Source organism: Periplaneta americana, chromosome 7 (genome assembly GCF_040183065.1).
Source record: "Periplaneta americana isolate PAMFEO1 chromosome 7, P.americana_PAMFEO1_priV1, whole genome shotgun sequence".
Classification (NCBI taxonomy): Eukaryota; Metazoa; Arthropoda; class Insecta; order Blattodea; family Blattidae; genus Periplaneta; species Periplaneta americana.
Genome location: NC_091123.1, coordinates 169041500 through 169065769, shown reverse-complemented (window position 1 = coordinate 169065769; position 24270 = coordinate 169041500). Strand labels below are relative to the sequence as shown.

General features: G+C 35.6%; 1 protein-coding gene across 2 annotated transcripts in view; it reads left to right on the top strand.

Moving 5' to 3' along the window:
• The window catches only part of LOC138703702 (uncharacterized), a 48600-nt gene that overhangs the window by 10875 nt on the left and 13455 nt on the right, over positions 1-24270 (top strand). For both annotated transcript variants that reach the window (XM_069831804.1, XM_069831803.1), the window contains exons 4-9: positions 5993-6087; positions 9430-9489; positions 12861-12998; positions 15101-15176; positions 18996-19183; positions 21963-22107. In XM_069831804.1, coding sequence (XP_069687905.1) covers positions 5993-6087; positions 9430-9489; positions 12861-12998; positions 15101-15176; positions 18996-19183; positions 21963-22107 — 702 coding nt within the window. The remainder of the gene's footprint in view (positions 1-5992; positions 6088-9429; positions 9490-12860; positions 12999-15100; positions 15177-18995; positions 19184-21962; positions 22108-24270) is intronic.

The window sequence follows — 24270 nt, the reverse complement described above, 5'->3', positions numbered from 1 at the left end:
CATGTCAATATGCATGTTTGTGATACTGAATGAAACATTAACCCATATTGGTGGATGGAAGGAACATGATGGGATATCTATAAATAATAATCCAGTAGGACGACAAAAAAATGTATGTAAATAGTACGTTAAGCTTAGTATGCACTTGGAAACAATGTTAGGAACACTGTATTGTAACTACTTATAACATGTTGCGATATGTGGTATTGTAGAGGCAGTCTCTGCATTTTGAATCTTAAATCTTGAATTAATGAGAGAGGAGAGAGAAAATACATTAAAAGATACACAAGTGCGCGTCCTTGAAATGGTTTTTGGGACTACGTATATTCATATAATATTAACCATCATGAAACAAACTCTCTTTCTGATAGCTCATTCTTTACTCTATTGCAAATAGACTACAGTGAACTATAATGGACTTTATGTTGTCAGCAAACAGCTGGATACATTAAGAAGATTGATTTACTCTATTGCACAGCTCATATGCCAGATCTCACCTCGCCATCTATATCACCGTGTGTATCGTATACAGAGTTCAGATTTGAGAAGCTACTTTCTGGGGGGGGGGCACATTTATCACACTGATTATTTTTTACTTTATAACTACAGAAATATTTTTAAATTTTAAGTACAACGTTATTTATGTTTATAAATAGGACATAAATGTATGTTAATAAGACGTTTTTGTTTCATTTTGTAAATCAGGTCGTGACCCCCCTCAGCTGTTTAAATGTCCCTCCTCCTCTCAAGTGGCCGCGACCCACACTTTGGAAACTGTTACTCCATATTGTTTTCAAGTATGAACAGAACTTCACAAATTTTAAACTGAATTCTCCTTCTCCTTTATTAATTTCTTTACCTTTTCATTTAAAAACTTTGGTTTTATTGGTTAGATTTTTAGGTGGATGATTTGACTTAGAAAGCATAGTGTGATATTATATTGTATTATATTGGATGATTTGGGTATGAAGTATCTAGGGTCGATATTGTTAAAAAAATAATACCTGCTATCTATTAGGTTTTATTTATATTCAACATTTATGGGTTCTCTATCGTTTATACCTTATACATTTCTACTCATGGTTTTCTAATACTAATTTTTGGGTTATAAATCATATGTATTTTAAGTATTCCGACTTTGTTCACTTCATAATTATTAAGAAATAATATGAATTTAATATTTTTGGACAGCATAGTTTATTAATTTCTTTTTAGGTTTTCATTTTATTATAAATTATATAATTTATTTTATTGAGTGAAGAATTAAGATTTATTTATTTTTATTATTAGTTTAAGTGTATTAATTTAAGTAAAGTTACTATACAAGTTCCATAATTTTATGTATTGAACCAAAATTAAATATTCAATTTCATAAAAATAAAATTGTCTCAATCTCTAGCAAAGTGCGCAGAAACAAAATGACCCTACCAGTCAGAATGGGGATTAAGTCATGTAGATCAATGACGTCATGCACAAGTAGAGATGCTATGTTTTGAATGTTGCCTGGCTATACATGTAGAAATAAAGAATGTTTTAGTGACTTTGTGGCAAACTTCTAGCAGTAATAGAAGTGATAAATGTGAACAATTTTCATGTAGGAACCTTGTCCGGAAACCTTCCGTTTGGTAGTCACAAGCCTTGATATCTGTAGTCAGTGTATTAAGCTAGCATGGAATTCAAGGCCATCTTTCTGAAGTTTTTTTAGCGGACTCCCTGTTCCTACAAATGCTAATGAATTTTTATGACCATGATGAGCTAGTTGACATCATAAATTATATTTTGACTCATTAAGTCTTGCAGCTCTTCTCCCATTTCCATTTGCTGCATAAATGAAATAATTTATGTCAGCAAGTTCTCTTAATAAGAGTCTTTCAGTGATAAAAAGAAATTAAAGAAGCCAAACTTATTGTCTGTATGTAATTCTGCATCATTTAAATTTCTTCATGCTGCCATTAAAGATTATCTCTTTCATTTTTTCAAATTCGTCTGGAGAAATGTTGAAACTATGGGTTCAAAAAAATACTGATCCCCATATAAGAAATGGCATTCGACAACTATTTCCTTTTGTGCAACTGGCAGTAGTTCAGGTTGTTTTTGATAGTCTTATAGATAATATTGAGCCTGAAGTGATGGATTTAGCATTATACACAGAAAGAACTTACTTAACAGAAACATCTGCTCGGGGAAGGAGAAGAACAATGCCAGCAAAATTCCCACCTGAAATATGGAACTCTTATAATCAAATTGAATCGATTATTTTTGAAAGGTCACATGTACACTTTCGTCAGTTTCAAAGGAGAAGCAAAAAACTGTTTATTTTGCAAATGGTACTTTTTAGTGTAATCAGATATTTTTTATTCAACGACAGACGTGTAAAGTTACATTTACATGCATAAACTAATGGTAACATCACTAAAACATAATTGTAAAAAAATAATAAATGATTGGTTAAATGGCAAACTTACTAGTGTTAAATTATATAAGCATGTGTGGCTTACAGCTGTTTCGGTGTATCCTTCACACCATCCTGAGAGCCTACTCTTGAATCTGATGTTGAGTGAGGCTTTATTAGTCTTGATGCGCGCTGACCTGTATTTGTGTACTAGTTGACTTGTGTTGTCTTGAGAATCCATCTTTAATGTTGCGTACACTACTTTTAACACTTAAATATAAATCATCATCATCATCATCATCATCATCATCATCATCTTCAAACAAATATTAGGCCTCTCGAATGGCCTATTATGTCTCCTCACAACAGATCTCGCCCAGTGTTGCCATACCTACTGATTTAACAGGAGATTTCCTGTTTTTCCATTGACCCTACTGCTCTGCTGATTTCTTTGTCAAAATTCCGAATTTATCCTGCCTTTTGGGCATGCTAAAGTCACCAGTGGTTCTATGATAGGATTTTCAGTACGCTCGCAAACACACACACACACACACACACACACACACACACACACACACACACACACACACACACACACACACTCTCTCTCTCTCTCTCTCTCTCAATATACAGAGTGGAAGGTAACCACTGCACCAAAATGGAACTGGTAATAGATCATGAGAGATTTGAAAAATCTAAATAAGTTTTTTCTATAACATTCAGATCGTTACTGCAATAGAGTGCTGTTAACATTGGGCAAAGACCATTGTTTTTTTTAGTTGGTTATTTAACGACGCTGTATCAACTACTAGGTTACTTAGCGTCGATTAAATTGGTGATAGCGAGATGGTATTTGGCGAGATGAGACGAAGGATTCGCCATAGATTACCTGGCATTAACCTTACGGTTGGGGAAAACCTCGGAAAAACCCAACCAGGTAATCAGCCCAAGCGGGGATCGAACCTGCGCCCGAATGCAACTTCAGGCCGGCAGACAAGTGTCTTAACCGACTGAGCTACGCCGGTGGCCTACATTGTTTTGTAATTAATATAATAGAATGAGGAAATTAATTGTTAATTAATAACATAAAATTTACACTGTCACACGTTAAAAGTGTTAAAATTGTTTAAAAAGGTATTTACCTTCGACAGACGGCCCGTTTCGACGCTATTTATCGTCGTCTTCAGTGTCTCTTGAACCACTGCTGATTTTGGCTCTGCGATGTGCAGTTGTCGATGGTAGGGCAGAGCCAAAATCAGCAGTGGTTCAAGAGACACTGAAGACGACGATAAATAGCGTCGAAACGGGCCGTCTGTCGAAGGTAAATACCTTTTTAAACAATTTTAACACTTTTAACGTGTGACAGTGTAAATTTTATGTTTTTAACAAAGTGTTAACGAGAACTTTAATCAATGTTAATTAATCTACTCTTATCTCCTGTTTTATTCAATGATTTTTTCCTGACTTTCGTGAGTAAGTCGCGGCAACACTGATCTCGCCATCTCTTTCTAGGTCTTCCCAGAGATCTTCTTCCTCTAGGCATGTACTGTAGAGCAGCTTTTGTTATGCGTGTTTCAGGCATTCGGTCTACATGTTGTATCCAGTTAGTTCTATAATTGTTAATAGTCTCGATTAAACTTTCCATTTTAAACTCCTTCCTTATATCTTCATTTCTCTTCTTATCTATCAAGGTGTAACCTGCCACATATCTTAAGAACCTCATTTCACTGGCTACAATTCTGCGTTCTTGATCTTTTCTTAATGTCCAACTCTCACTGCCATAAAGGAATAACTTTGTAAAATTTTAATAAAGTTTCCTTCCTCACTGTTCTGCCCAATGTTCGTCGTATAGTTCCGCAAAAATGATTAAAAATATTGATTTTAGTTTCAATCTCCGAGTTTGCCTTGTAAGTCACATTGCAGCCTTGAGTAGGCTCTGAGGATGGTGTGAAGGATACACCGAAACAGCTGTAAGCCACACGTGCTTATATAATTTAACACTAGTAAGTTTGCCATTTAACCAGTCATTTATATTTAAATGTTAAAAGTAGTGTAAGCAAGATTCAAGATGGAAAAAAATAATATTTATAATGGACTTGTGCCCTTTTAATAAGAAACAGTAAGTAAAACATAAATAAATAAATTTTTATGTTCTTAAATGTGTCTTAACTATGATTGACTAACATATACTTAAAAATATAACTGTTAAGAACATTATTTTGCTGAGGCAAGATCTCTTATTTCTGAAGTAAAGCAATTTAAAAGCGTAAATATTTTTAAGTTTCTTCATAAAACACTTCCTCTGAAGTTTTCAGTCATTTTTATTTTTTCTTTCTTCTGTCGACCACTGGAGAATTTCTTCTTAAAATTGAAAATATTCAGGAAGTACATACAGTACTGCATAGCTTTCCTGACACCTACAACTTTCTTCTTATTTATTGGGACTTTACCATAATATGCTCTACTTTCAGGTGGTTTCAAGTCATTAGGATATATCGCATTGGTTCTACGCAGTAACTTGAATGTGTGTGTCATTACTCCATCAATATACGATCGTATAATCATCGCATTCATAAGCAACCACTGTGCCCGGAGACTTAGCATCAAAAACCATAATTGAATACTGTGAAATTTGGAAGTATATTTTCTGATCTTTAGGCACTCCTTTCCTTATTGATTCAACTATTCGCTATTTTTAACTGTTGTAAACAAAGAATGGAATGATGGGGTTCTATATTGTACATCATGCAAAGAATGATGGGAGAAGAAGAGAGTTTGTTACTGATAGGTCACATGTCCTGGACACGTGCCCTTTCAATACTAAACGGAAACTTCTTTACACTGTAACACTCGGTAGAGTGCATATACTTGTGCCTTTTTTTCAGCAAACGATGTGCTACACCAAAAAGAATATGATGGTGGTCATAACTCAATTTGTCAGAAAAATCGACATGTGACCTTTCAATAATAATCGATTCAATTGTGACGGAACAACATTGAACACCGAACGTATTGGTGAATGGCACAATTGCTTGAAAAATACATAGTCACATACCACACATCGTTCTGGAAATTAATGGAATTCATTTAAGAAGTACCAAAATAACAATGAAATTATTGTAATACAATTGCTTGGCGGGAATCAGAATGTGTGACATTCAATTAAATGATCGTACTTTGTAAATTTAAGACAAATGAAACAGATTATTCAAATTACAAGCACTAAAAAGAAGAGGGTAACCACTACTTACCTTAAATGTAATAGTTATCGCTTCAAGCTGTATTAAGATGAAGAAGCAGAAGATGACGATTGGTTATGTGAAGTGGATATAAAATTTTTAGATGGACATAATGTATTGGACATTTATGTGGTCAACGTATGTATGTATGTTTTGGACTAAAATAAATTGGACATATAATTCATTGGACATCTGTGTTCATGGTTATAATTTAGTGAACTCTTATGTGATGGAAATAATAAAATGGACATTAAAAATTGGACTTCGTGTCTGTGTTTCTGCCATATGATAAAATTTATTTAAATCTCTAATTTAATTTGAAACTTAATTGACCACTTATATTTTGTGCGAATCGTTACAGGTGTTTTTTCCTGTCGGAGCTGGAGATCCTTGTGAGAACTGTCTTCATTGTCTTACAGAGATGGGGATTGGAATAAAATTCAATTCAGTCGTAAGGTAAGTTACGCTTGAAAATGCGTTAACAGAAAGACTAACAAAATAATCTAAATCATCATCATAAAGCAATCAGGACTGTATGCCCCATGACCTGTTCCGATACTACTATAATGCATAAAGGAACATACGAGGCGCGTCCATAAAGTAACTTTCCCACTCGTCCTACAGCTAGCAAACCATATGTTGTGCGAAGCGACTGCGTGTACGTGATAGAGTAATGTCCTGGCATGGAGCGTGCGCTAGCGAAACTTCCCGAGTGCTCTCAGTAGCTTCGTTGCATTGGTTGAAGATGGACGTTCCTATTCCAGCTCCTGCCGAATGTGAAGTGTGATCAGTGATAAAGTTTTTGATTGCACAGGGCATAGCGCTGATTAAAATTTATCGTCAGCTGTGCCAGGTCTATGGGCCTAACGTCATAAGCAAGCAGATGGTGCGTTGCTCCACAAGGTCGTCTGTGATGATGGTTGGCTTCCCACTGCGCTCCTCGTCATGCACATTTTGGCGTCCTGCTGAAAATTGTCTACAATAGCAACGCACCATCTGCTTGCTTATGACGTTAGGCCCATAGACCTGGCACAGCCGACGATCAATTTCAATCGGCGCTATGCCCTGTGCATTCAAAAACTTTATCACTGTGATCACACTTCACACTTGGTGGGACCTGGAATAGGAACGTCCATCTTCAACCAATGTAAAGAAGCTACTGAGAGCACTCGGGAAGTTCCGCTAGCGCATGCGCCATGCCAGGACATTATTCTATCACGTACACGCAGTCGCTTCGCACAACATATGGTTTGCTAGCTGTGGGACGAGTGGGAAAGTTACTTTATGGACGCGCCTCATATCACAGCCATAACCAAACCACGCAACAATTCAACATACACAGAACACATCACAAACTCCAATCACAATTACAGCAACATAGATACTGACATGAAAATACTACACATCCAACCAAAAAACCAGAAACTTAACACTCTAGAACAATATGAAATTTATAAACATACAAAAACACCCCACATCACATCCTGAACATTCAACTGAATTTCAAAACACACACCCTTTTCGACACAATTATGAACACACCTCACCACAACAGGAAACAAAAAGGTAGTGTGGGATCTTCACTAGGCTTCGGAAAATTAAGGATAGCACTTCGAAACTAGTCAGCCAAGTAAATTGAAAAAGTTAACACAGTAAAGATATCATAAAGTTATTCAGTGATTATAAGTGTTAAAAAAGTGTATCCAACAATGAATAATAATTTACTTTATTATTATTGTTATCGCTACTCTACTACTACTACCTCTTCTATTATTATCAGAGACCGGAAGTTTAGGCATTATGAATCATTAAAATAGGCAGGCAAAAAGGCATCATAAATAGCTAAAATAGGCAGGCAAAAAGACATTATAAACAGCTAAAATACGCAATAAAAGGCAATTACAAAAATCTTGCACTAGACCCATAGCCTTGCACTTTCCACAAAGGAATTTCGGCAGCAAGAAAAGCTTTACATAAATCGAATGCAAATTGAGATTTTCGACTCAGTGTTGCAATTACTGTTGGAAGCAAAGAAATCTTCTTTCCAATAGCATTTTTGTGTTTGGTTGTACTGATATGTTGCGATATGAAATATTTAGCTAGCTACAACAACGTCGCAATGAAAACTGAAAGAAAAATAACGTTAGTCAAATAAACACAAGCGATAATTAAAATGCTTACTGTTACACATTACTCATTTTTGCACAGCAGCACTCACTGTTGCAAAGAGAATATGAACTGACTGAAAGACAATAATATACATTAGGTGAAGTCACTTTCATTGTAGCGGTTATAAAAATAAATTAAAATATGTCTGTAGGCAATTTTTAATAATAAATTAATAAATAATAGATAAATCTATACTAATAATAAATCTGTAGCCGAAATTTTTCTGGTAATTTTCGATTTTCCAAAAATAATTGGTCCTAACATACACAATTAACCACCCTGAAACCGAAAATCGCTTTTTTGAAATTTTTGTTTGTATGTCTGTCTGTCTGTCTGTCTGTCTGTATGTTTGTTACCTTTTCACGCGATAATGGCTGAACGGATTTCGATGAAAATTGGAATATAAATTAAGTTCGTTGTAACTTAGATTTTAGGCTATATGGCATTCAAAATACATTATTTAAAAGGGGGGTTATAAGGGGGCCTGAATTAAATAAATCGAAATATCTCGCTTATTATTGATTTTTGTGAAAAATGTACATAACAAAAGTTTCTTTAAAAATAATTTCCGATAAGTTTTATTCCTTGAAAAATTTTGATAGGACTAATATTTAATGAGATAAATGAGTTTTAAAATTAAAATAACTGCCATCTAAGGCCGTGTAATGAATTAAAAAACAAATGACTTCGTCTATAAGGGGCCTTGGACAGCAACAATCGAAAGCTATGAAAGATAGCCTACAGATAATGTTTCTGTATTTGTATGAAGTAATATCAGAAGCTAAATTAACCGATTTGTATAATTAATTATTAATTCACCATTGGAAAGTGTAGTTTCTCTAGATGGACATAATGCTATAATGTTATTACAGTAACTTCTGAGTGAATCGAGGACAGGTAAGATTAAAATAGCTTATTATGCACAGAAAACTTGATAGGCTATACTGTACATTCGTTTCCTGTATTTCCTAAAATAATTTTTATGACCAAATGAGTGGTCTCTGGATCAAAATGATAGCATTTTAATTATGCAAATACAATTTAAATTAAGTAACATAATAAACGATTTATCCTTATATCAAACACGAATGTTCCCTGGATCAAATGTCCTATTTTAATTATGTAATTACTTTATATTTATTTCTAACGGGTGCAGCGGAGCGCACGGGTACGGCTAGTAATCAAATAAAGGCAAAAAAGCATTTATTTTGTAAATTAGGCATTTATATTAAAAAAGGCAGAAAAGGACAACATGAAACTGTGATGTTTTAATCACAAAGGTATAATTCGTATAGATTTACTTTCAAAATGAAGATAAATTTAACACATTTAAAAAGGCATTCTGCCAAAGTTCCGGTGTCTGATTATTATTATTGACAGTACTACTGATTCTACTTCTACCACTGATGTAACTGCCACAATATTGCTACTACAGCTACTTCTACTGCTAATATTGTTGTTACTTATACTGAAACTATTATTATAATATTTTTCATGCGATTTAGTTCATATATCTCAACTTCTTCACGGCTACAACAATATTTTGTTTGAACGCATGTGTATTTATGTACCTTATTTCAATAGAAATCAACTACTGGAAAACTAATCAGTATGTGATGTTGTTTTCAGTGTTGTACCATGCACAGTGTTTTACAAAGGAATAGATGATGGCATCGACGACGAAGACGAGTAAGTAACCAGTGCTTAAATGAGTGAGTTAAACGGTTTATAACTGTTGCTCGTTATATGAACTCTTTACAAATGAAGGAATAAATGAGTCGGTTAGAGTCATAACTAACATGCTCCATAAATGATAAATTGAGATACCGTTATATTCCCATGCGGTCATCTCCGTAGAACACAATTCAGAGGTTAATTTTTCACATTTCTCTCATGATGCTTGTGTAAACAGGCGACAAACCTCCCGGTTTCTTTCAAAAGTCTCATGATCCACTGGATCTTGTGAGTTCTGTTGCATAGCACTTCTCGACCAATCACCGCTCAGTATTTCCCTCCCGCTTCTCCACTTCTTATTATGTAGAATGGGATGAGTATCTTGCATGTGTCTTCTTATTTTTATGAATACCAGTGAATTTAGCGGCTGTAATTGAGCATTTTGTAAGCGTAACATTATGGAAGAGAACTTATTACCAGTTGGAGAGAGAGGATGACTACGGAAATGTATAGCAGCTCCAGAAATAACGAAAAGAAACCAGGCCAAATTAGCAAGGTTAATATTCTTTTCTGATTCTGCTTGGCTCCTACTGATGTATTGGTAAATTAAGCAGGATCGAGTGTTTCATCACATTTATAATGTATTCAAATTCTACATGTATATCATTGATGGTGCCCTGAATAATAATCAATTGGACAGTACTGAACATATGTGCGAATTGATGGAAGCAGATATTAATCTTGTGATATAAAAGAACGTAGTAACGAAAGTTTGAGTTTTGATAAAATTTATAATCAGTAGTTTTTTGTAGGTTGTAAATTGAAGAGTCGACTCAAATAAGGGGAGGACCTGCTTTCTAAGAAAATTTAGTTTTTTCTCAATTCTAGAATGTTGTGTCATAATTGCAATAACTTTGGCAATAGCTTAGCCCACTGGAATTTAAATTTCCACCATAAATTCTTAGGCTGTTCTGAGAATACCTAATTTCTCTATTCCAAGATTTGTGACATCCTTCTCTCTGACTGGACCCCTCAATTTATATTGTACTATATTATTTTGTAAAATGTACTCATCTGAAGAATTTAATAACTAGAAACCTATTGAATAACTCTTCTCGGGTTCTCAGCCAGGTGAGTTGGAGATTTGCTTCCAAGCCATGCCATCGAAAGCTTGGAAGCAAATCTCCAACTCACCTGGCTGGGAACTCAAGAAGAGTTATTCTACATCAAACGCCGGGAAAGCCTCAAGTCATAGAAACCTATTCTCTTACATTGAATTTAAAAATATGCTTGAGGTAATGTAATTGTGTAATATTTTAATTTGTTACTGTCAAATCTCACATGATCCCTACTGGTCACTTTCTAAACTGACATGTTCCAAACGGAGCACTTTCAGAACACTCATGATCCAAAGTTCATTGTCAAAACTCGTATGATCCATAATTTAAAGCTAAATAACTTTTACTCCTGTATAAATAAATACGGTTACAAATCTAAATATTAGTTTTTAATCAATGCTCTTTCATTTATTAACCTACATTGTGAAGAAAATGGGCTCCAAGTATTACAAATACAGTATGTTTTCCCTCATTCGTGAAAATTTTCATTTTTGGAACAAGTGAGTTATGACTCTAACCGACTCAAATTACTGGTACTTTCAATGTTGCAATATCTCCATTCTTTCTATAAAATATAATACATTCCTAAATACCATTTGCAAATCCTCTAAGATTAGAATATCAATTTAAAATTGTTGTTGTTGTTTTCTAATGCCAGGTGTTTGACAATAAAGTCATTTGACCTCTTGCACTCCAATATTTTTCAAAGATATTATCATTGGCTGCAAAAGGGTATCTGTCGGATACAGGGGGGAGAGCCATTAATCCTTCCCATTGAAGGCTTTAAGGAGCCAACCTGGACAAATACCCAATGTCCCATCCCTACCTTCCCGTGGTGCAGCTGTTAGTAAGCGTAATTTTACAAGCTGAACTAAAGGGAGGGGCTACTCATCAATTAGCACTGGTCAGCTTGATGAGTTAATGACTGAATTTGGTGTAATTTTCCTCTAACCAATACCTAATTCCCTCTTTACCCTTTCCTATCCAGTCCTCTGACTGAACTCTTACTTTCTTCGACCACGACGGCATTAGAGCATTCGAGGCCTAGGGGTTCATTTCCCTTTCCTTCCTCCTCTTTCTACTTTTCTGTTCCTAGTGCTGACCTGCTATGGCACTAAAATCGTCCTCCAGTGGCTTAAGGAGGGAAAGCTGGTGATCAACAAGATCTCCCAGCTAGGTCCGATGGACCCGTCGACCAACAGCAGGTGTGGTCCTCCAGACATTCTGGGGGTTGTGTGTGAATGAAGTAGCCACCAAAACGTTAAAATATGGTGTTCACTTAAATCGGCTACAACTTGCCATTTTCACTCCAATGTGAAATGAGTACCATTAAAGTAAAATTATCCGGAGGTAAAATAGTCCCCCAATCGGATCTCCGGGCGGGGACTACTTTAATGGTACAGAATCAACTAAACATTTTACAATGGAATGCTGGTGGTATAACATCAGCCAAGAAGACTGAACTAGCCAATACACTCTCAGATAATAATTTAAAATTGTAATTTGCCTTTAAAATGAAGCCATAGCGTGACTGTTTATTGAACACCAAAGACTACCAGGTGACTGTAGGCCTCATGTCCACATGCTTCAGCGGGGGCATGCAATCCATATGGACTTGCTAAATCTAGAATCGTGCAGTCAATTTGTATGAGCATGCGTGTATTACAGACGTGGACAAATCATTAGACTAAATTAATTATATGTACAACAAAGCTGTATTTATCGGTAGAAATAATGAACAAAAATTTATTTTGCACAGATATAATGAACAGAAAATTAAGTCTGGAGGTTACTAATATTTTGTGAACATTCCCTTATTCTTTATAAATACGTTGATTTTGTCAGAGATGTTGGAAACCAAAGTTTGACACTTTCTTTGAATATCAGCATCATTTAGCCAGATAGCAGACAATGCTTAAGTGAGTCCATGTTTTGTTGTAAGCCTCTTTTTGTTCACTTTCTTCTTCAGTATAGATCACAGATTTTCAACTTCGTTCATGTCCGGTCTTCTTGCAGGCCGTGGGAGAATATCTTCTGCAGTATTATAATTAAAACACTAGTTGTACCAACACAGCCAGACAAAATATACTTAACCATTGGAAAAATATACCAGAAGATGTAAACAATCAAATTTACAGCAATAGAGATTCTGTGAATTATACTGATAGTTGATATGACGAATTACATTATGTTTCCAAGAAAAACGTTTTAGTCTAATAATTTGTCCACGTCTGTATATCTTAATAATACTTCGTTACATATTTTCAGAGATCCTGCAGAAAAGAAAGCGTGGAACAACTTTGTGCAATCTATTAGATCAAAGCTTACAGTGAAATCAGTGGTCGATGGCGTGAGAAGTGGAGCAGAATGTTCATTCGATTACTTACTACTTGTTCTAACTGCTGAGTAAGTCAAAGCAATTGTCTCCCTTTGTAATGAAACTTACCTGAGACTTGCATGCTCTCACCAAAGAACTTTACATGTTTTTACACCTACTTACAAATGGCTTTTAGAGAACCCAGAGGTTCATTGCCTCCCTCACATAAGCCCACCATCTGTCCCTATCCTAACCAAGATTAATCCAGTCCCTAGCATCATATCCCATCTCCCTCAAATCAATTGTAATATTATCCTCCCAGCTATGTCTTGGACTCCCCAAAACTCTTTTTCCCTCCAGACTCCCAACTAACAATCTATATGCATTTCTGGATTTGCCCATACATGCTACATGCTCTGCCCATCTCAAACGTCAGGATTTAATGTTCCAAATTATGTCAGGTGAAGAATACAATGCGTGCAGTTCTGCGTTGTGTAACTTGCTCCGTTCTCCTGTAACTTCATCCATCTTATCACCAGATATTTTTCTAAGCACCTTATTCTCATACACCCTTAACCTCTGTTCCTCTCTCAAAGTGAGAGGCGAAGTTTCACAACCATACAGAACAACTGGTAATATAACTGTTTTATAAATTCTAACTTTCAGCTTTTTGAGAGCAGACTGCATGATGAAAGCTTCTCAACGGAATAATAACAGGCATTTCCCATATTTATTTTCCGATTAATTTCCTATCGAAAGTAATTTATATTTGTTACTGTTTCTCCACGATATTTGAATTTTTCCACGTCTTCAAAGGATAAATTTTTAATTTTTATATATCCATTTCATACTATGTTCTGGTCACGAGACATAATCATATACTTTGTCTTTTCGAAGTTTATTTCCAAACCTATATCTTTACTTACTTCAAGTAAAATTTACGTGTTTTCCCTAATATTTTGTGAATTTTCTCCTAATATATTCTCGTCATATACAGGGTCAGTTAAAAGTTCCGCACCACCTAAATAACTTTTGAACCATACGGTTCAATGGCATGAAACTTGGTATGTGAGGATAACCGTATACTAAGAACTCACTAATGGTATTACCGAGTATTTTCTACTTCCGGTTTTATCGGAAGTAACTCAAACTCTCTTATTTTAAATGGAACACCCAATATATATTTTTATTTTTGAATAGTGCTCATTAAGAGTTTTTCAAAAAGTACCCACAGTTGATACTTTTGTACAAATTCAGTGTTGCTAAGTCAAGAAAACATAAAAGTGTATCGAATATTAAAATTAATTAAATTCTCCTTCCTTAACAAAAACAAAACAAAGCTAGCTCACCTTCTTAATTATGTGTTCAAATTGGTAGCCCACAGCTGCTTTACAATGTGTCACTCGACCATAGAAACCATTTAAGGAATGATTTAACCAGGCTTTAGGAATATCTTGCACCACTTCCATTTTTATTTAACAACACTGAATTTGTACAGAAGTATCAAGTGTGGGTACTTTTTGAAAAGCTCTTAATGAGCTTTATTCAAAAATAAAAATATATATATTGGGGCTTCCATTTAAAATAAGAGAGTTGGAGTTACTTTCGGTTAAACCGGAAGTAGAAAAACTCTGTAATACCATTAGTGAGTTCTTAGTATATGGTTATCGCCACATACCAAGTTTCATGTCACTGAACCACATGCTTCAAAAGTTATTTAGGTGGTGCGGGACTTTTAACTAACCCTGTAAATTTTTACATACTAATGATAATAATTATAGATATTGTTACAGTTACTGAATAAAGTGGATGTACGAATTCTCTTGATAACCACCACCACCCTCATTACCACCACCACCACCACCACCTCCACCTCCACCACCACCACCACCACCACCACCACCACCACCACCACCACCACCACCACCACCACTACCACTGCCATCACCACCACCACCATATGAACCAAGATACAGACCATTTAGCACAGATCCTTTTGTTCTGTCCATCTTATTATTTCGCCGTCCTATTAGTCTAAAACTATATTAGTGATAGTGTTAATAACTGTAACAAATTTTATTTGTGAACTTATAAATGAGAGCTTAGACTCGACGGTGGCTGTTCAAACACTATTTCTGAGCACATTAGTCTTGAAAGCCCAAAATCTAATATTTTCTTGATCTTTTTGCAGTATGATTGCAGCCGTCGGATTGGTGGAGAGTAATTCTGTTAATATAGTAGCAGCTATGTTGGTTTCACCTCTTATGGTAAGGATAGTACAAGATGCAATAAATTACACAGATGATGACGATTATAATAATAATTATTAACATTTAGTAGAACATAATTGTGTAGAGCTGTTGCAATAATCTCAGTTTTCTGAAGAAGTGATTGTTAAAAATGTTACTTTTGTGTAAGTACAAAAATAAATCATTCTAATGTTCGCGTAGGCTTCCGCGGCTGGTGTACATGGTGTGTGGATAAGCTTCAGGACTTCTACGGCGTTGTCTTGGTGTTGGTGGCTGACGTTTCGACCGCTGTGTTGTGGTCATCTTCAGAGCAGTAGTTGGATAAGGAAATAGTCGAAATCGAAATCGAAAAATCGAAGGAGAATTGGGAGGAAAATTTTAAAAGGTACGCAAAACGCGTCCTTGCAAGGGGTTGGGGGCTGTACAAAACTAACTATGTGAGCTCCAAGCCTGTTGGCCACTAGTCTCACTCCGGGTTACGCTGCTCCTCTGAAGGAGCTTTACAGAATTTTGAAGGGGAAGCCGAATTTGGACGTAACCTCTTAGGTAGCACATACGCGAGGGGGGCTGAGATTGATCAAGTGATCACGGAACGGGGCGAGGAGGAGTTGGCTGGTGTTTGCCGTTAGGATGGCAAAGCATGTGAAGGCCGTCAGAAGAAGCGCCGTGAAATCTAATCTGCAATTTGAGAGGTCCCTGTCCTTTCAATTTGCGACTTATTGAGTGACCTCGAATATTTAATAGACTACTTATATTATCTGAACTAGGGCATACATCGTTTATAATAAGGGTGGAATATATATGGGGAAGGGCATATAGGTCCGTGGCCCATTTCTTATAGGGCTCATCCCGACATTTGTCTTACGCCTGAGAAAAACCACGGAATACCTTAGGCAGGATGAGTTGTCTCATATAAGAGACTAGCCAATTTGGCTATTATGTAGGAGGTGATTGTTGTCATGAGCCTTGTTGAATCGTCTCAATTTTGAGACAAGCCATTTGGCTATATGATGGCTCAATTACGAAGAGGGGGGAGAGATGTAATTAGTTAATTAATTTAAAGTAATTTGGGAGATTAATGGGGATATGAGTGCAGGTCCGTGGCCCATTTCTTTTAGGGCTCATCCCGACATTTGTCTTAGCGCCTTAGGAAAACCACGGAAAAACCTTAGGCAGGATGAAGGAAATAGTCTGCGAGCTCGTATATATATAGTAGTCTCGATGGGGGGAGTACTTGCGGTGATAGGTCGTAGGTTCTCCTTCTGGCATCTGATTGGTCCTACGTTGTCCAATCTGGTTGAGGTCTGTATGAAGGGGAGTATTCATATTAAGTTTTTCAGAATCAAAGAAGGAGTGTTGTGCTTAGTGAATTAATTGAATAATTGAAATATGGTGCAATAGATTTCCCGGTGAAATATAGGCCTATAACATAACTGGTGTACCTAGGGGAACAACTTGCTCTTTAGACCTCATTTTCAGGATTATTTACTGAGGCAAGTCTTGATATTCTTGAGTACCTTTCTATCAGATCAATTTAATTTACAAGCGTGAACAGTTCATTGAGCAAAAGTCATGTGAGTACCGTACCTAATTGTTCATGCTATGGTTTCATGATTACAAACCAGACTTTCTGGAAAACTACTGGGAAATAGTCACACTGCTGTCAAAACCGTTATGCTAAAATTTATCTGCTATCTGCAGAATTTTGTTTGTATCCAACACAACATTGAGCAAAGTATCACATTGAGTGAAGAATTCACTTTAGGCCTATATTTAACACCCTTAGTTGACACAGTCATCCACAAATAATTAATATTAATTATCTTCATTTATTCTTGAAATTGTCGTAACTGTGTTATCTTTGTACACATAGGGATTACAGTTGTGACTCTTTCTTAGAAGTAGCCTATATAGTTATCTAAAAGTAGCCATAACTCTCTCTCCTGGCACCACATTATCATAATCATTCTATCACATCATCGGGGTAATGTAACTCCGCCTTCCAGGCGCCCCAACCTCAGAAGTGGGTTACAACTAAGCCACGGCCAGAAGAGAATACCAGAAATGTCGAAAAGACAACCTGGTGGCAATGGATTAAAAAAAAAAAAAATTAAATACTGGCCCTCATAAGGTCCGAAAGAGTGACCTTGATACTGTGCCCGATATCCGGATGAAGGGGGGTGCCGCGTACATGTGGAGACCTGGTTTCTCATTCCTAAGTATGATCTTGGAATAGACTTCCCCACGAGTTGCTGAGTTGTAACCCCTCGACCTTGTTGATGTTGTTTGATGTGGAAGGCTTCTCTAACCAGTCTTCTGTATAAGTTGCCTTCTTTATCTATTATCTTGATATTATCGAATTCGATGGCGTGGCCTGAATCTGCTGAGTGTAAGGCTATTGCTGATTTTTTGTATGGTCCGTATTTGCAGAGTCGGATGTGTTCCTTCCTTCTATCTTCCACTGTACGTCCAGTTTGGCCTATATATTTTAGACTGCAGGAACAAGGGATCATGTATATTCCGTCTGATTGGAGGTATGGAAGTTTATCTTTGACTTTGACTAATGAGTGGGAAATCTTGTGTGGGGCGTTGTATGCCGTCTTGATATTGAATTTCCTCAGTAATTTCCAAATTCTGTCTGTGGTCCCTTCTATGTATGGGAGAAAGGCCTTCTGTTTCATGTTGTTGTTGTTTTCTAATGCCAGGCGTTTGACAATAAAGTCATTTGACCTCTTGCACTCCAATATTTTTCAAAGATATTATCATGACCAGCCAATGAAGCACAGATTTTGAGGTGTTCCGAATCCATTTCTTGGTTTGAGTTGCACAATGGGAAGTTAGGGGACTGATATATTCCAATTCTATGCAGGTGTTTAGCCAAACAATCATGGCCTGTTGCCAATCTAAATGCAGCTACAGACGATTTTCGTGGTAAATCGGGAATCAACTGTGGATTATGATGCAGAGAGTTCCATTTTTTCCCTTCGGATTGTGTTATCAAATTTTGTTTGTTGAAGTCTAAGTATGTAGATTTAATAAATCTCTTCACAGAGTAATACGTAGATTTAGTAACAGGTCTGTAAGTAGCAGTGCTGCCCTTCTTTGCTAAAGCATCCGCATTCTCGTTTCCCAGGATTCCACAATGGGATGGTATCCATTGGAATACAATTCTTTTATTGAGTGATATTAATTGAGAGAGCATTTTAGTTATTTCTGCTGTTTGAGATGAAGGTGTGTGTTTAGAGACTATTGATAGAATAGCTGCTTTGGAGTCTCACAATATAACTGCATTCCTAAATTTATTGATGTGGCATAGAAGATTCCTGAGACATTCACTTATTGCACTGATTTCACCATCAAAACTTGTTGTTCCATATCCAAGTGATCTATAAAGTGAGAAGAGACAGCACGTAACACCTGCACCTGCACCTTGTTCTCTGGAGATCAAGGATCCGTCGGTGTATAAATGAAGCCAGTTTTGTGGAGGGTACCTAATATTAATTGTCTCTAAGGACAATTGTTTCAGTATTTCAGTGTTTACTTCTGATTTCAGTATTTCTTCTGTTAAATTTAGATTATATTCTATATTTAATAGAGTTAAAGGGTTTGGTTTAATTTGTAAGTTTTCTGTTTCATGTTCATGAAGATGACCACAACACAGCAGTCGAAATGTCAGCCACCAACACCAAGACAACGCGGTAGAAGCTCTGAAGCTTATCCACACACCAAATCATTCTAATGTTTGATTTTAGAATAGGTCGAAATGAACAACGTGCAGTTTTTTTTTTTAATTTTAATTATATTAAGTGTATTCTTTTGTTTTATGAAATGTTCCAGAGTCCTATCATGGCTGCTACATTTGGGTTTGCAATTGCGGATAAGAAGCTTCAGAAAATTGGAATACGTAGTGAAATTATTGGTCTTTTCATCTCTCTTATATTTGGATTTATATTTGGTTTGCTGGTTGGAACAACAGAGGATCCTTGGGGGACAGGGGACTGGCCAACCGAAGAGATGAAGGCGAGGTAATTAGTTAAGATCTTAGAGGAGTCGCATGCAACTGATATTGTTTAATTCACCCATTTTATATTCTTACCGCTAAATACCACTTACTCCCGCAGCTGTGTTAACGTGTTTTTCTACACGACACATGTTCTGTACACTGGCTAAGTTCAAAGAATGAAATTACAATAAGATATCACATGAGAAACACAAAACAATTGAAGTTACCTTATAGAAGAAAAATAAGATTCCTTCGGTATTTGGTATTTAGTTTGAGAAAGAATTCTTTGGTTGGCGGAAAAAGGCACATAAGTAAAAAAATAATAATTTTTCAGGAGAGACTTTCTTTTTAATTTACTCTTAACTGAATATAAGTATAATAATGAAATTCATGTATGTTAAAGTAAGACCTTTTTCAATTTAAAATGCAAGAACATTTATTATTTAAAAAATTAGAAAAAATATTAGACTTATGTGATTAGCAGGCTTTGAGACTTTGGACCCAATACAATAAGTTTATTGTGCATGCACTATAGGTTGTTGACTCGCTGCAGGTAGATAGAGATGTGTTGAGGTAACAACGTTGCTATTTAGAGTAGAGTACGGTAGTATGAGGAAACACACATATGTACATCCTGAAAGTAAATATACATTACACAATGATAATGTCAAAAGAATGTGAAAAGCATTTATTCTCTTGTCTTTTATAAGCATTTGTGTTTAATTATACACAGTGTTAATGGTGGAAATAAGCATGTAGCAATTTTAATTTTTTCATTTATCCTATTGGTCGTCTTTAGGAAGTGCAGTTACAGTACCGAATTGCAATGTACTACAAGATACATTTTCAGTGTCTCAAACGTAAATCTTTTTCGGTTATCTGCCAAAGTTTGTACTGTAGAAAGCTGCGCTCTACGTCGCATCATGTGATAGGAGCAAAACGAAAAAACCTAACATCATTGCAGTCTCTAAGAGACTGTCCTTTATTCTCGGATGACTCTATGTCCACTAATTTGCTGTTTATGTTACACAATGTTCCATATCCGTTATTTTTACATAAAATTGATTTCCACTTCTGTTTTACACGTTCAGTAACCGGTGTACTTGATGTCTCATTAATTCTCTGCATCATTTTCTAAATTAATTTGAGGGCTTCTGGCATCTCTTGCTCTGACTTTTATAACCGTGTAATAGTTTCAGACACAGTTTGTATGAAAACCAAATTATTCGTCAGAACCTTCAAATCCAGAGCGTTTTCCTTTTTACATTCTACAGTACCCTCACCCACTGTACACTTTACCACTATACTCAGTACGCCATTATGCGGGTTTCCCACTGAACTGCTCTATCGGGTCCGAAGTCTCGAAGCCTGGTGATTAGATAAAACAGAAAAATCGACTTTTTTTACTTATGTGTCTTTTCCCACCGACCAAAGAATTTCTTTCATGGTGATCGTTTCACAGAAATCAATATTTCTCATTTTATTGTACAACAGTTACCAAACTGTAGGGCAAATTACAGGAAATGTCATGATGAATCCATCCGGTTCATCTCGCCAAATACACTTGTTACAGAGATAATTAATTCCACAGAAGCTAGATAGATTAGCAATTGATAGATACCTACAGTGTTCTATATAGGTACTTATTATCTAGAATAATTCGTTCTATTCTAGTACTCCTATTGTATTCAATTTATTGAGTTCTCTGCTATCTCTTGTAACCATGTAGTACATCTATTTTATTTATATGGATACAATCTATTATCTCTACATTTTTAAATTTAGTTTAACTATTTCATTTATATAATTACGTAGATGGATTATGCAGATAGAATGGATACAAGGCATGTATATACAACACTTCAAGAGACGAGTGTGTTAACAGAATTAACGTCAAGTGACAACTTACTTATTTTATTATGCGATTTTTTTTTTTCAGCCATAATTTTGAAAATGAAAACATTTTAGTAAAGAATTATATAGACTAATATATTTTTTAAAAAGTAAGAGACAATTTTTATGGCTCATAGCTTTGCTCATTTCTACACTGTTTTAAAAATTCTGACACTGCCTTGTTGCATAAGAAATTTCCTACCAGTATGTTTGTTTTTGCGCAACAATAATGTTTCAAAGAGTCTTGGGGCCCTATTCATAGACATTCTTAGTGCGGGCTTATGGTGGATGATTGATCAGCGAACTAACGTTTTTCGTATTCATAAACCAGTATTAGCGATATGATATGATATGAATCCTGTTTAGCACGCTCGTAGCCCGGGCTAGCGAAATGTCTATGAATAGCACCCTAATTGTTTTGGCGGATTAACTAAAGCAATAGAGTGTTTTATTAATCTCTGATACATCAAAAGAAATGACATTAAATTTACAAAGCTTATCGGCTTTATTTAATGTTATAATGAGTGTGGATGCTATTTATTAATTTTTCTGAGCAGCCTAACAACAAAACTCATCAGCTGAAATAATCGATTATAAAAATCATATCTTACAATTCATTATAATAAATCATATAACAGATATTCCAGAACACGAACTCAGACTTGATATTTATAGCTTTGGAGAGAGACTGCTACATCTGCTTCTTGTACAAGAAGAAAATGGTGGACATACAACATTTAGGATGAAGTTACGACATTTGACGCGTAATTAAAATTCCCATTTCTTGCGTAAAATGACAGTTTCAGAATTTTAAGAGTGCAAAGAAAATAACAAAGGTATGATAAATTGAAATTACTTCTTGCATTTAAAAAACTTAATAAATAATTTGTAATATGAAATGTTTACAGAGGGATGGCAAGGTCACTTTGGATTGGTATCCTATGGGCCCTTCCTTCAGGCACAGGCGTTGCTTTAGCATTGCTTCAGGGCAGTGCAGGACCTTTGATTGGTGTTGCTATATCGGCGTCATTGTTACCTCCTGCAGTAAATTGTGTAAGTTTTCTTTAAGAAGTTACGTATTTATTTTGGGTTTAGGGATTTTTTCCACCGGAAATTTTGTCACATGTATAAATAGACATATTGTTTTAGTCATAGTATGTATGGACACACTGTGTGTTTTGGTCACATTGGGCAAGTAGTCACATTATAAAATAGTTAAAATTTTGGTTTTCGTCACGGGCAAATTTAACACGGGCATAGATGGTCACAGATAAATATTTATATTCTTTGAGAGTGGGTTGTACAATTTTACAACTAAAAATTTCCAGCAATATTGTGCCCAATCGCTAGCAGATAACTGAGGATATCATCACTATTCTTATAATTCTCACAGCATTCCACAATCCTAGAAATCCTGGAATCTGTATTAACATACTTTGTCTTCTTCTTGGTGGGTGAGAAGCTGGACTGCAATCTTTCGATGTCTCGATAAATTACGCTACCTCATTCTGTAGCTGTTGAAGAACATGAATGAAAATAAGTAATTGATTAACTAGCGGACTTACTAATGTTAATTATGTAAGTTTATGTGGCTTACAGCTGTTTCGGTGCTTCATCACACCATCCTCAGAGCCTACTAGATCTCGGCGTCATCTCGAACTTCTCTGCCTGTTATGTGGGTGCGTTTGATTGTTGAAAAGTGTTGAAAAGTGAAGTCAAATAGTGTGTGTGTGTACTGAAATTGATCTGTGTGTTGAGAATTTGATCAGGGTGTGTTTTAGTGTGTTTGTATATTTTGTATTGTTCTAGTGTGTTGAGTTTTTGGTTCTTGGGTTGTATGTGTAGGATTTCCATGTCCACATTTATGTGATTGTATGTATGGTTAGCATTGGTTATGTGATCGGTGTAGAACAATACGAAATATACAGACACACTAAAACACACCCCGATCAAATTCTCAACACACAGATCAATTTCAGTACACACACACTATTTGACTCCACTTTTCAATACCTTTCAACAATCAAACGCACCACATAACAGGCAGAGAAGTTCGAGATGACGCCGAGATCTATTAGGCTCTGAGGATGGTGTGATGAAGCACCGAAACAGCTGTAAGCCGCACAAACTTACATAATTAACACGAGTAAGTCCGCTAGTTAATCAATCACTTATATTCAAGTGTTAAAAGTAGTGTACGCAAGATTCAAAATGGAACATGAATGAATGAAGGATGTGGTTTTCCCATCAAGGTATTAATTCTCCTATGCCTTGCTTTGCAAGTATTAGTTGTTCTCAGTAAATTATAAAGAGTACATTGATAACAGTTCCAGATATTTAGAGGGAAAACTGATTGTTGGTGTCTTTACTTCGTCTATGACCTCTGATATAGTTGTTATCTTCAACATAGTTAAGGATTGCAGACAATAAATCATCTACATTTTCTATCAGCAGATCAAAAGCTTCTAAAATATCGTCCTCTGGAACAAAAGCCAATGCCAATAAGGAGTGGAACTGTGTTATTATTTGTTTATTTTCTTCCCTGCGATATTCTTCAGATAGTCCTTCTAACTGTATGCATGAAGTACTAAGCGTCGAAAATGTAAAATGTGACGAAAATTCCGCATATCAAAAAATGTATGACGAAGATGCCAGATTCCATTTATTTCATAGATCGAAATATACTTTTAATTCTGGAAAATAGTTGAAAATACGATATTGGATTCTACAAAATATAAATTTAATGCGAATTTTCGTAACAATAATATATAAGTTCTGAAAAATAATGTAGATATTTACACAAATTTGTACTGATTGTAAGACCTACTCGTAAGAATACTGTTCCATACTTTCACCATGCCAACATACCTACAATTAAGAACTGAAATTATAGTGCTTTTTATGGAAACTATTTTCATTATATTTAAAGAGCTGAGTGCATGGAAATTAATTCTAAAAGTAATCACTAGTATTGATATAAAATGTTAACAATTACAGTATTACTAGTGGCTTGTGCAGCAAATGCTGCAAACTAAGTTCATTAGAAGTTCAAATTAAATTTTTTCAAATTTATTTCCAATGAAGAATACCAGACATTTTGGAAGTTATTTGCTTCCATAATAATAAAACATAGGCCTACCCCTCTGAATGGTTTTCTTCATACTAAATACTTTTTATTTAACCTATACATCTTCAGTTCTTGAGTTTCAATGCGAA